At 37.0% G+C, this 11,080-nt stretch overlaps 2 protein-coding genes across 4 annotated transcripts; one reads left to right on the top strand and one right to left on the bottom strand.

Moving 5' to 3' along the window:
* The first annotated feature begins 404 nt into the window (after positions 1-404).
* On the top strand, positions 405-2,419 carry LOC140836352 (F-box protein At1g47056-like). The gene has a single exon (XM_073201825.1). It carries the CDS (start codon positions 613-615, stop codon positions 2,236-2,238), a length of 1,626 nt encoding a protein of 541 aa, XP_073057926.1. The 5' UTR covers positions 405-612; the 3' UTR covers positions 2,239-2,419.
* Positions 2,420-3,343: 924 nt separating this feature from the next.
* On the bottom strand, positions 3,344-9,541 carry LOC140836351 (phosphatidylinositol 3,4,5-trisphosphate 3-phosphatase and protein-tyrosine-phosphatase PTEN2A-like). 3 transcript variants are annotated; one of them, XM_073201824.1, is made up of 15 exons: positions 9,301-9,541; positions 9,107-9,162; positions 8,904-9,018; positions 8,076-8,460; positions 7,204-7,305; positions 7,063-7,119; positions 6,272-6,337; positions 5,801-5,977; positions 5,620-5,706; positions 5,467-5,531; positions 5,318-5,394; positions 4,949-4,995; positions 4,640-4,770; positions 4,218-4,287; positions 3,344-4,046 (listed from the first exon to the last, which is right to left on the bottom strand). In XM_073201824.1, exons 4-15 carry the CDS (start codon positions 8,457-8,459, stop codon positions 3,543-3,545), a joined length of 1,767 nt encoding a protein of 588 aa, XP_073057925.1. In that variant the 5' UTR covers position 8,460; positions 8,904-9,018; positions 9,107-9,162; positions 9,301-9,541; the 3' UTR covers positions 3,344-3,542. The 3 variants fall into 3 exon arrangements, with proteins under 3 accessions (XP_073057925.1, XP_073057924.1, XP_073057923.1); XM_073201823.1 differs by lacking the exon at positions 8,904-9,018; XM_073201822.1 differs by lacking the exons at positions 8,904-9,018; positions 9,107-9,162.
* Positions 9,542-11,080: the final 1,539 nt, after the last annotated feature.

Here is an 11,080-nt window from a genome sequence, read left to right as displayed (position 1 = left end):
AAAGTAAACATGTTATCTTTGATTAATTCGTTGCTGCCAATGATTAAATTTTTATGAACGAAGGTCATGAGTTTCTTAAGAATAGTTCAAAATAATTGTCACCTATAGATGTAAAAAAGTTTATAAAAATTGTGTTTTTAAAAATTTTCATGCCCAAGTTGAGTTAAAAATTCAAAGTTGCAGTTAATCTAAGATACGATTTGAGGTTATATATAATTTACTTTTTCTTATCTCATATTTATTTTGTAATATTTTTTATCCATCAATTTATTATTTATCAAATCAAATCATTAATTTAAATTACAATATTATTTTTAATAAATAATATTATTAATATTTTATTAGTTGTTAAAAAGTAAAATGATATTTTCCCATCTTATCAAAATGGGTAGAAGGATTGGGTATTTGGTTTGTGTGAACCCGTTAATCACTTCAACTATTCGGTCGTGGCGTTGACGCGCAGCCTCTACGCGCGGCCAATGAATGCCCTTTTGACGGGTCAGCCACTCGTCGTATAAAAAACCTACTCCCCAAATCTGGATCTCACATCTAACCAACACCTCGGCATCTTCCATCGGCGGCGCGTGTATTTCCTTTCCGAAACAACCTGCAATGGGGCAGACCACTTCTGCCACAGGCAATTCTTCGGCGGGTTCGACCCGTTACCGTCATCCCAACCTTGCCCCTCACGAGCTTCGGCCCACCATCTCTGATCCCCAGACGTTGGGGGCTTTTTTGGTTAATCAACAACAAGATTACACCGCCGAGATCCCCGACGAATGCTTAGGTTTAGTCTTCCAGTCTCTGGGCGCCGGTGATAGGAAGCAGTGTTCCCTTGTCTGCCGTCGCTGGTTAGCCGTCGAAGGCCAGAACCGCCACCGTCTTGCCCTTAACGCTTCCAACGAGGTTGCCATCCACCTCCCCGCGTTATTCAACCGGTTCGACTCCGTCACTAAACTCGCCCTCCGATGCGACCGCAAATCGGTCAGCGTAAATGATGATGCGTTGACCTTGATCTCCCTCCGATGGCAAAACCTCACCCGCCTCAAGCTACGCGGCTGCCGCGAAATATGCGATCAGGGTATGTTGGCCTTAGCTCAAAACTGCAAATCTTTGCGTAAATTCTCATGTGGATCGTGTGTGTTTGGGGCAAAAGGGATGAATGCTTTGTTGGATTACTGTTCTTTGTTGGAGGAACTTTCTGTAAAGCGTTTAAGGGGAATTAATGATGGGTCTACGGCGGAGCCCATCGGGCCAGGGATTGCTGCTTCATCGCTGAAATCAATTACCCTTAAGGAGCTTTATAATGGGCAGTGTTTTGGGCCCTTGATTATTGGCTCGAAAAATTTGAAAACTTTAAAAATTTTGAGGTGTTTGGGTGATTGGGACAGGTTATTGGAGAATATTACTGGGAGAAAAAATTGTTTAACTGAGATTCATTTGGAGAGACTGCAGGTGAGTGATGTGGGGTTGATGGCTATTACTAAGTGCCCCGACTTAGAGATCTTGCACTTGGTGAAGGCTCCCGATTGCTCGAATTATGGGATTTCAGCCATTGCGGAGGCTTGCATGTGTTTGAGGAGACTCCATATTGATGGGTGGAGGACAAACAGAATAGGCGATGAAGGGTTGATTTCAATTGCTAAGCATAGTGTAAATCTTGTGGAACTTGTTCTTATTGGGGTGAACCCAACTTCTGTGAGCTTGATGACTATGGCGTCAAATTGTCAAAAATTGGAAAGATTAGCTCTTTGTGGGAGTGAAACAATTGGCGATCCTGAGATTTCTTGTATTGCAGCAAAATGTATGGCGTTGAAGAAGCTTTGTATAAAGGGTTGTCGTGTTACAAATTCAGGGATTGAGGCTTTTGCGTTGGGGTGTCCCAATTTGGTGAAGATAAAAGTTAAGAAGTGCAAGGGAGTAACAAGTGAGGTTGCGGATTGGCTAAGGGCGAGGAGGGTATCTTTAGCTGTGAATTTAGATGCTGTTGAGATTGAGCATGAGGTTATAGATGCGAGTACAAGCGACGGAGGAGCACAAGATAAAGGTGTTGAGTTTCTCCCTATGATTAGTGGAGCAATGTCTAGTGGAATTGTAAATGTTGATGGTCCGTCAGCGAGTAACGGAGGTCGATCCTCGAATAAGTCAAGGTTTAGTCTTTTTGCTGCAAGGATATTCGCTGCTTGTGCTTTTCGGAGGTTATCAAATAGTGGTGGTGGTTTGAATGATATCTTGTGAATGAATTGAATGAGAGTCAGTAATGTCAACTCTTGTTCAATCTTGAGTTGTCTGTTTAGACATGGTTTTGTCTCAACTTTGAGTTTGTACTTTTGATGCGTTTTATTTGCAAGGTTGTAAATGGCGGGAGCCACCGCCTCGGCCGCCTAGGCACCGCCTAGGCAGTAGAATTTTTTTAAGTAATTTTTTTATAAATAATGATAGAACCGCCTAGGCAGTTGAATTTTTTTAAGTAATTTTTTTATAAATAATGATAGATAATCATGCAATATAATCATAAATAGTCGTCATTTTAATGTTAAATGTGCAATTAAATAATGTTTAAGCGCAAAGAAGCTTCATACAATATAATATCATCTAGATAATGTGTAATTAATTAGTTGACTTTGACTAGGTTTTTAAAATTGTTGACTATAACTTAAAAATCTCAACTGTCTCGTCCGTCGTTTCGCCGCTTCGACATGCCTCCCCAGCGTCGTATAGCTTTGGCCGTCTAAAACACTCGTCTCATGTAGGGGTGGGTACGGTACGGTATACCGTACCGAACTACGGTACCGTATACCGTACCGAAAATATCGGTATGAAATTTTTTCATATCGATATCGATATCGAAAATTCGGTATACCGCACATGCGGTCGAGGGTCGCCTACCGCCTAGGCGGTGTCTAAGAGGCCCTCTCGACCGTCATTTAGATCACTCTTTAGTAGTGTCAGATGCACATTTGCCTCTCGTATTTGTTCGAACTGAGATTCTTGTCCTCTGGCACTGCGTCATCTGAATTCTGATTGTAACCTACCATGTCCATTCTTGGTGGCGAACCAGTTGGCTCAACGGTTGACTGAAGGGCTTTAATCCTGAGTACGAGTAATACTGAATGCACGCATTAAAAAAGACGAGTATGATGCCATTTTCTTGTCTGACACTTGGTACTTGCTATGCTTTTGTTTAGTTTTCGCCTTCCCATAATTGCAAATCAGATTTCATCTTCTTAATTGTCACCAATATAAGTAATTCCGTTCATGTATTCATACGCATATGTGCACGTGGTGAATCAATATTTATATAATCTAGAGCTCTGTAGCATGGACTAATTTACAGAGATGGTGTCCATAAATAATGCATCATGTTTTTAAAATCCTCCTTTTGCCTCATCGAGAAAGTCACAAACTACATATAAACCACAATTTTACTGACATGGAAGCTATATCAGACAAATGGATCATAACCGAAGATTACGTTTTACATTTTCTTGTGGACGAATGCAAATAAATGGTCCAGTACCAGCAGTCCTCACTAAAACATATCAATCACTTTCATCATCTTCATCATCTCCAAAACTGAAAACTGAAGCATCTGCTGCAATAGCCTTTAAGTCAGTGGACTCCATGTTTGGGTTGGAGGAAGCTCTTTGAATACCTTCAAGTTTCATTTCGTTGGATGTGTCAAAATGGGAACTAGGTGAGTTCCTACCTAGCGAAAGCTCTTCAGTCTGATGTGATATGCTCGAAATTTGTTCACTAGGGGATGTGCCAGACTTGGGATGTGAGGCAGGTCCTGGCCCATTCTTGCTTCTTGAATTGGCAGGTTCCTCTGTATCACTATCAGAAAACACATCGTCTTCTTCTTTTTGTTTTCCAGAGGCCTTGCTTTGATCTGGATCAGCTTTATGTTCAGTGCTTGAAGGAGCGTCTCTCAATGTTGCATTGGCAGAATTGGTGTCACGATCAGTTTTAACCTTCGATGGGACTGTCCCGTCATAATCTATCATCACAATTTCAACTTGAAATCCTGGGGAGGGCAATTTTCTCTGCAGAAAGTAAGCTGAATCAGCAAAAGATATAGAACCTTCCTCTGTTATAGGGGATTGCTAAGTATCGGGGTAAGACATTAGTCAGAGCTAAACCACTAGATTTCTTAATATGAGATGGTGTTGATTTTGGATATCGGGTAAAAGTGTGTGATAACAAAAGGAACTTACCTTGTCAAAGCCATCGAGGTCAGAACCATCTAAAATCACTCTATTTTCCATCATTGCGGTGTTCAACCAGCTGTGAAGAAAGTACATTTAATGAAGTACACAATGTGAGTCATATTGCTAATGCCAGTTAAAGGGATAAAAATATAAGTTCAAAAGAATAAGTTCACTACTCTATTTATAGGTTCGTGGTAAATTTGGTTCTGTTGCACCAACACAAAATAACAAGTAGGCAAAGGTGATGAGTATAGTCAATGCTGCTTGACTGATTTGTGTGTGACAAGGCATGCGATATTCCTTGTTGACAAATCTCACGTTTAGATGACCACTGCTGAGTAGAAATTAGATATTTTCTCTTTCATTGAAGAAAATTGAGAATTTTCTAATTCTGAGATATAACAGAACATGGAAGGCATTTCACTGACCAGTAGAAATCTCCTTGCCGATCATTGAACTGAATTTTGAAGTCCCCCAGCAATTCTGTCAGTCCAGGTTCTCCTGGCAGGGCGAATATTACAATACCCTTTTTTTGTGAACGAATCCAAAAATCTTCTGGCTGCAAAAATTCGACTAAGTTTAGTTTATTTGAACCCCATCCTAGGGCGGAAATCCTAAACAACCATCCTTCAAAAAAGAACACGTCAATTGATTTACAAAAAAAGGTTTATACCTTGTCTATATATATAAACATTTATCAATAATAACTACTTGGAGTAGAGGTTAGATAAATTTACCATAAGATCCTTGGTTTTGGGATGCTTTTTTGTTGAGAACAACACACCTGCAGAAAAATTGTTGGTACTTATCACAGGACTAGCAAATATGAAAACAAATATCTGCAACTTAAAAATAGCGAGGCTTCAATGCTGAAATCAGAGAGTCAAGAAATCATAAGGAGAATAAACAAATATATGTTTTGGCATTAGAGGACATCCCCAATTCTGGAAATCAGCAAACTTCAATATAAAGTGCATTGCTTTTTTCGTAAAGTGTGGTCGAGGGTTGAATTTTTTCAGTTCTTTCCATTGAGTGTTTATATATTAGTGGTCGTATAAAAGTGACCAGAAGTCTAAAAGGAAAGTATAAAGAACTAAAGGACCTACCAGTATGATTAGATATTGTAACGGAAGGCCTAACCCAATATGGACAATTGTGAAGTCGAAATCCTCTCAGCATGCACCTACATAACGGGATTTTAGTATCTTGAAAAAGATAGCAAGATTCATCTTGGAAATGAATAACCAGAAAGTACCTACGTCCTGGAGGAGTTTCACCATTGAAGTGTGACAAAACTTGCTCAAAATATTTCACGTATCTCTAAATACAGTACAAAAAACATTTAGCCACTATATATGTGTATGGGACTTTACTAGAATCAATATCGCATGGAAAATATTTGACTAACAATCTGGCTTGGAAGAATAAGACCCTTCCCATCCACACATCTTTTCTGATTATAGTAATCAATACACTCCTTGGCAGTAGGGAAAAACTGCAGTTATAATGGAAGGTAAAACAAATTAATAAAAAAATCTGTTCTATGGAATAAATTCCAGCATTTTATGATGCCGTAGGACAAATTTAACCTTTAAAAATAGAAGAAGGCTACACATCATCAATCCCGTCCTTGCTTTCCCAGCTTTACAGTGAACTACAACCACATTTAAAATGTCCTCCTTCAGCCAAGAGTAAGCACTTTCACAAAACAATTTTATAAGCTGAATAGGGGGGCAATTGTGGTCCTCAAATGGGAAAGAAGCAACCTGAAAGGAAAATAACGTGTACATTCAGCGGAGTTTCAGTCATATTTTTTTATTTTCTGAACAGAGCAGAACTGAGCGGTGGATTAAAACTGAGGCCAAATTAACCACTCATTACAGCTAGTTCTGTGAGGCTCAGCATACATATTTTCCTTTGAAAAAGTAAACTCTTGATTTTAGAGCTGATAGAAGCCGAAATTCAAGATTCTGGGGTTTCTTTTCAGAAGTGAACTAATAGGCTTGCAAACAATACCGATTCAAGTTGCAAAATTTGCTTTGTGTACCATAGACATGTACCTTTCCCTCGAAAAGCGAAGCATCATACAACCTCTCAGAACAAAGATTGTACACTTTGTACTTTCCCTGCATAAATGAACTACTTAGATATAAACAATTCAAACATTGAAATTATGTCAAAATGCCATAGTTTTCCTCAGAAAAAAAATGGCAGAGGCCATAAAAACAGGTGTCGAAGCTCATATAAAAGCCTAAAACACAAGTTACAGGACTCGGCACCCAAGCCTAAAATAGGATATGATTACACAATTTCTTGGTAATGGAAGAAAGATTGGATAAAATGTCTACTCTGTCACAAGTAAATACTTGTATCAGGCATTCCCACGTCTTAGTTGCAAACCGATATCCCAGTACTAACTATCAAGCTTGCTGATGAGTGCTGCTTGAGTGAGTCTGCGACTGGATGCTCGTTCAATGATAAAAGTTAAAAAATATCGTATCGTTCATGCGACCATTCAAACAAATTAAGAGGAGAAAATCAAGTAATAAGATTGCTGGCTCTTCTGTGATGCCTATTCTATAGTTCCATCATGATGTTAACTGTCTAACTTAATCTATTATATTAACTCGGTTTAATTGACAACAGTAATGCTTGACCTGTCTCATCACCCTTTTGAAAGGAAAGCAAATCAATCTGTTAGTTAATAATTTAAGAATATTTTCAACCCATTCCCCAAGGCAGTCCTATCACCATTATAACCCACCCCTTGATTTCCAGGCGGTTGATATGCCTATCCTTCCAAGATATCATTTTCTTTAGCTGTAAATATCAAATATAACAGCCAAAGTACCTTGTGATGAGTCTCAAAAAACTTGATGACTTCTTCCATGTGATTTCGATAGAAACCCTACACATATTCCACAAAATACTCTGGTGAAACTGATTGAATAAAAATTCAAAAGATATAATACAAGAGCTAAATGAGCCTCACCTCAAAATAACCAAATAAACCAGAACTCAAGTCACCGGCAGGGAACCCCATTGCGATTGAATTCTCAGTTATATAGGTCATATCTAAGTCAAATCCTCCCTCCTGAAAACAAGTAAAATGGAGATGCATGACACTAAACCTTCATCACATTAAATGTATAAACTCACAGAGGAAGGGGAGAGGATTTTGAAGATTAAATCTCAGGAATAAAGACATTGGAAGAAGTGGAAATATATTTGGTTGAGATAAAATAAATTATGATAAACCTTTGTCCATATAGATAACTTAAATTTTCCATTATTTATACTGATAATGGCTTTTACAAATATTGAATCTTGGGGCAACTAAAAGTTAATTACAGTCTGATAGGTAATAATTACTACATGAAAAAGCAACAAATTCAAATGTACACCATCTCGTCAAATAAAGAATTTGAAGTTACCGAGTTTGTATTCTGCTCGTTATATATTTTTGTGCGCAGAAATGGATCCCTGCTACCTTATGCTACCTTTAAATGGGAGGTCATATTTTATAGCTATCATAACGCATCATTTTTAACAAGTAACAGCAATGGGAAAATGGCAATTTTAATCTTTAGCTTTAACTGAGTTGATAATTGCAAGTACATACACATTTCTGAGGACAAATGCATGCTTAGAACACTTAAATTTCAACAAGCATCGAAACTGGTAACATCTCATGCAAATTAAAACTGAGAACGAGCACAGCTACACAAAGAACCGAGGAAAAGAAAGCTGAGCTGGTGATGGGTTCATACAGCAAAAAAACCTAATAACAAAAAAAAAATTCGTGGAGGTTATCTCCGACTTGAGTGGATATCCAACACATCAGATATATTAAAAGTTTGGTACCTGGTATCTTCGCTTATTTTGTGAGACAATGTGTCTTGCCTTTACTTGCACAGCCTTCACAGCATTTAAAGATGAATCAACTATTCCTTTAGTAAATGATTCAAGAACACCTGATTGCGTATTCTCAGAGTTACTATTTACAGTCTCATTTGATGAAGATGGTTTAGAAGGAATCTGCAAGCCTAGGCCGCTGGTAAGGCGTGAAAACGTTGACTTCCCAGCATTTATTGTCTCTGGAGTCATTTGTGGAAGTTTAAGACTCTTGGCCCAAGAAGAAATGGCAGATGCAGACAATGTAGAAGACGAGTTGCGTGCTGAACTTTCTTTCTCAGAGACAATGGAAGGTTCAGATTTAACGCCAAAATCATTATTAGCAGAGTTCATTCTGATATTCAAGATATAAACAAGAAACAAATGAACTTCAGGGCACAAGATCATTGTTCTAATTCAGGTATAAAAAAAAACTTTTTCCAACGCAAGGGGCTCGCTCACAAGTAATGCAGAAGTATGCCATTAAGATCAACAACAAACATAGATAAGAAAACCAATTGTAGAAGTATACATCATTAAACAAAAGGAATATTTTGCATCACCTATTCCTTTACCACTGACGAAAAATACATCCCCGCTTCAACAGGTTCATAACTTATGGCAGGTTGTTATTTTGATGTTAGAGACACTGAAAGCTGTAAACAATGTGCATAAATGCAATCTATCAAAAACAACTACAGCTACAAGTGCATTTACTTCGTTCAACTAAACATTTACTTCAACTTTCTATACCAGTAACATTTTCCATGATATTAAAAATTTGTTAATTTTCCCTACCTTAGATGAAACACAAGTAATAAAACTGATTATTTTAGCTCACTCGTTGAACATTGCTCGTAAAAGTGTTCACATTCCCCACCCTTCCTCGGACAACTTTGTCGATAATATATCACTATATTGCAAAAAGAACATCCATTAAATGCATTTAAAATAGCAAACAAGCAATCGAGTCACAATCGATATTCCATTTGCATACTTACATAGTAGATGCTCAAGTGAGAGTGAATGACATTACACGAGTAAATCTAGGCTCTAGCTGCATAACATCTCACATACAACAGAAAGAAAGAAAGAAAAAGAACATAAACAACGTAAGAAGTTCCTGTTGATATTCAGATTCGTAAAGTCAGTAAAATTTCGAATACTTATAATACATGGTTCACGGATCTCTAACCTCGACTGAAAATTGCAAAATCGCGGTTAATATTCTCAAATTCACTGAAGAGTGAATGAGAGTAAAACGTGTTATGAAGAATCCATTTAACAATCTTGTCTATGATTGGAGATGAATGTCAGCTCCTGGGAATTCCCCTAGAGGGATACGATCATATTGGATTTTGTGCTGTCATTCGCCATGGCAGATTCCGCGATTAGCACCAGATCCGAAGCCATTTATCGGTCAACGACGGATTAACGGGCCTATACGGACCTTGCTGGAGAATTTGGATTGGATATTTTAGCGGACATTTACTGTCACTGTTAGTGGGCTCGCCCTCGGGTCATTTCCCATCCAGGTCTTATCCAGCCCATTCGTAGAAAAACATATTGAATCGACAAGGATTAAATTTCATTTTTTTTTGCCAACGATTTTTTTCCCCCGAAATATATTTAAGAAAATTGATTTTACAATTATTACAATTATTATCCACAAAAATATAGCACTCATACTATTATCAAGACTTTGTTTGGATAAATACTTATAAAATATATATTATAAAAAAAAATTATAAAATTATTTTTAAAGTTGTTTTAAAAATAAATATATATTTAGAAAACTATTCTATAAAAATGTTTTTGAGTTGAAAACATCAATGATTCGACAACTATTCTATAAAAAAAGTTTAATTCACGTTTAACTCCCTTTTTTTTCCTTCCAAAAACATAAAATAATAATAAAAAAAAAAGCACTTCTCACTTGTTGTTTAAAAACAATAATTGGAGACACTTTTTTTTAAAATAAAAAAACGTTTAACAAAAATTTTATCTAAACATATACTTTAAGTTTTTCATTTATAAAATATTAAAACATTTTTAAAATATATGTCGAAATGAAACCTAATATTTAAACTAAGAATTGTTGTTGTTGATGTTATAACCATTATCGTTATTTTCATTCACAATACTGTTTTGCACTATTCCTGTCATTATTGTTACTATTATCGACATCGTTATATATTTTTAGCAAAGTACGTACTACTATTGTAATCGTTTATTTTTAAATCTGACCACTACCACTCCTACTACTACGTACTATCATGTTCAAGGATATCCCCTTAGCTTGATTATTTAAAAGTACTCGTGTCCATATAGGGAGGGCCATTTTTAAAGTGCTCGATCGAGTGTCTGCCCAGCTCAAATTTTAACCAGTTTTTAGCAGTTCGGTGAAGCCTTGCATTTATCATGATTCTCAGCTAATCAATAGCTTAGTACATCAGGGTTTTTTATCATGAATGTATATTGCATTAATAAGAAGAACACTGGCTGTGAGAAGCTGACTTATAAACAGTACTGCATGATCTTGCTAACCAAATAAAAAAAGACGAGTGTGTGCTCGTGCAGATCAACTAAGATATATATCATCATGCGCATATCAACTTATCGAGATTTTGCACTTACATGAGATGGTGTAACTTCTTCTGTATCTGATATAGAGACACGAGTTTCAAATCCATATCAAGTATTAATGATAATGAGCCACTGAAAATGGATTTAAGGATTAAAAAAAAGGAAAATCATCAAATCATAGTAGTAAAATAGATGTGAAACCAAGAGGAAAAGGACAACACCGGAGGGAATAGGGATCCGATTTGAGACCAGGTCTCCAAACAATTTATTCAAAGTCAACATACACAGAACACAAACAACCAATCGTCCATTCCCACACGCCTTTCTATGAGATGGAGACGGCATCCGGGATCACATGTTTGACCTTTTCGCTTTCTTTCTCAACGTTT

This window comes from Primulina eburnea, chromosome 7, assembly GCF_022965805.1.
Source record: "Primulina eburnea isolate SZY01 chromosome 7, ASM2296580v1, whole genome shotgun sequence".
Taxonomy (NCBI): Eukaryota; Viridiplantae; Streptophyta; class Magnoliopsida; order Lamiales; family Gesneriaceae; genus Primulina; species Primulina eburnea.
The sequence above is the reverse complement of the archived record's forward strand: the minus strand, read 5'-3'. Positions and strand labels throughout refer to the sequence as shown.

Coding starts and splice junctions, on each gene's coding strand:
- LOC140836352 (XM_073201825.1), top strand. CDS start 613: ATGGGGCAGACCACTTCTGCCACAGGCAATTCTTCGGCGGGTTCGACC.
- LOC140836351 (XM_073201824.1), bottom strand. CDS start 8,459: ATGAACTCTGCTAATAATGATTTTGGCGTTAAATCTGAACCTTCCATT. Junction 5,978..6,271: donor CTTCGCTTTTCGAGGGAAAG/GTACATGTCTAT, acceptor TTTTCCTTTCAG/GTTGCTTCTTTCCCATTTGA. Junction 5,395..5,466: donor GAAACTCCTCCAGGACGTAG/GTACTTTCTGGT, acceptor CCCGTTATGTAG/GTGCATGCTGAGAGGATTTC.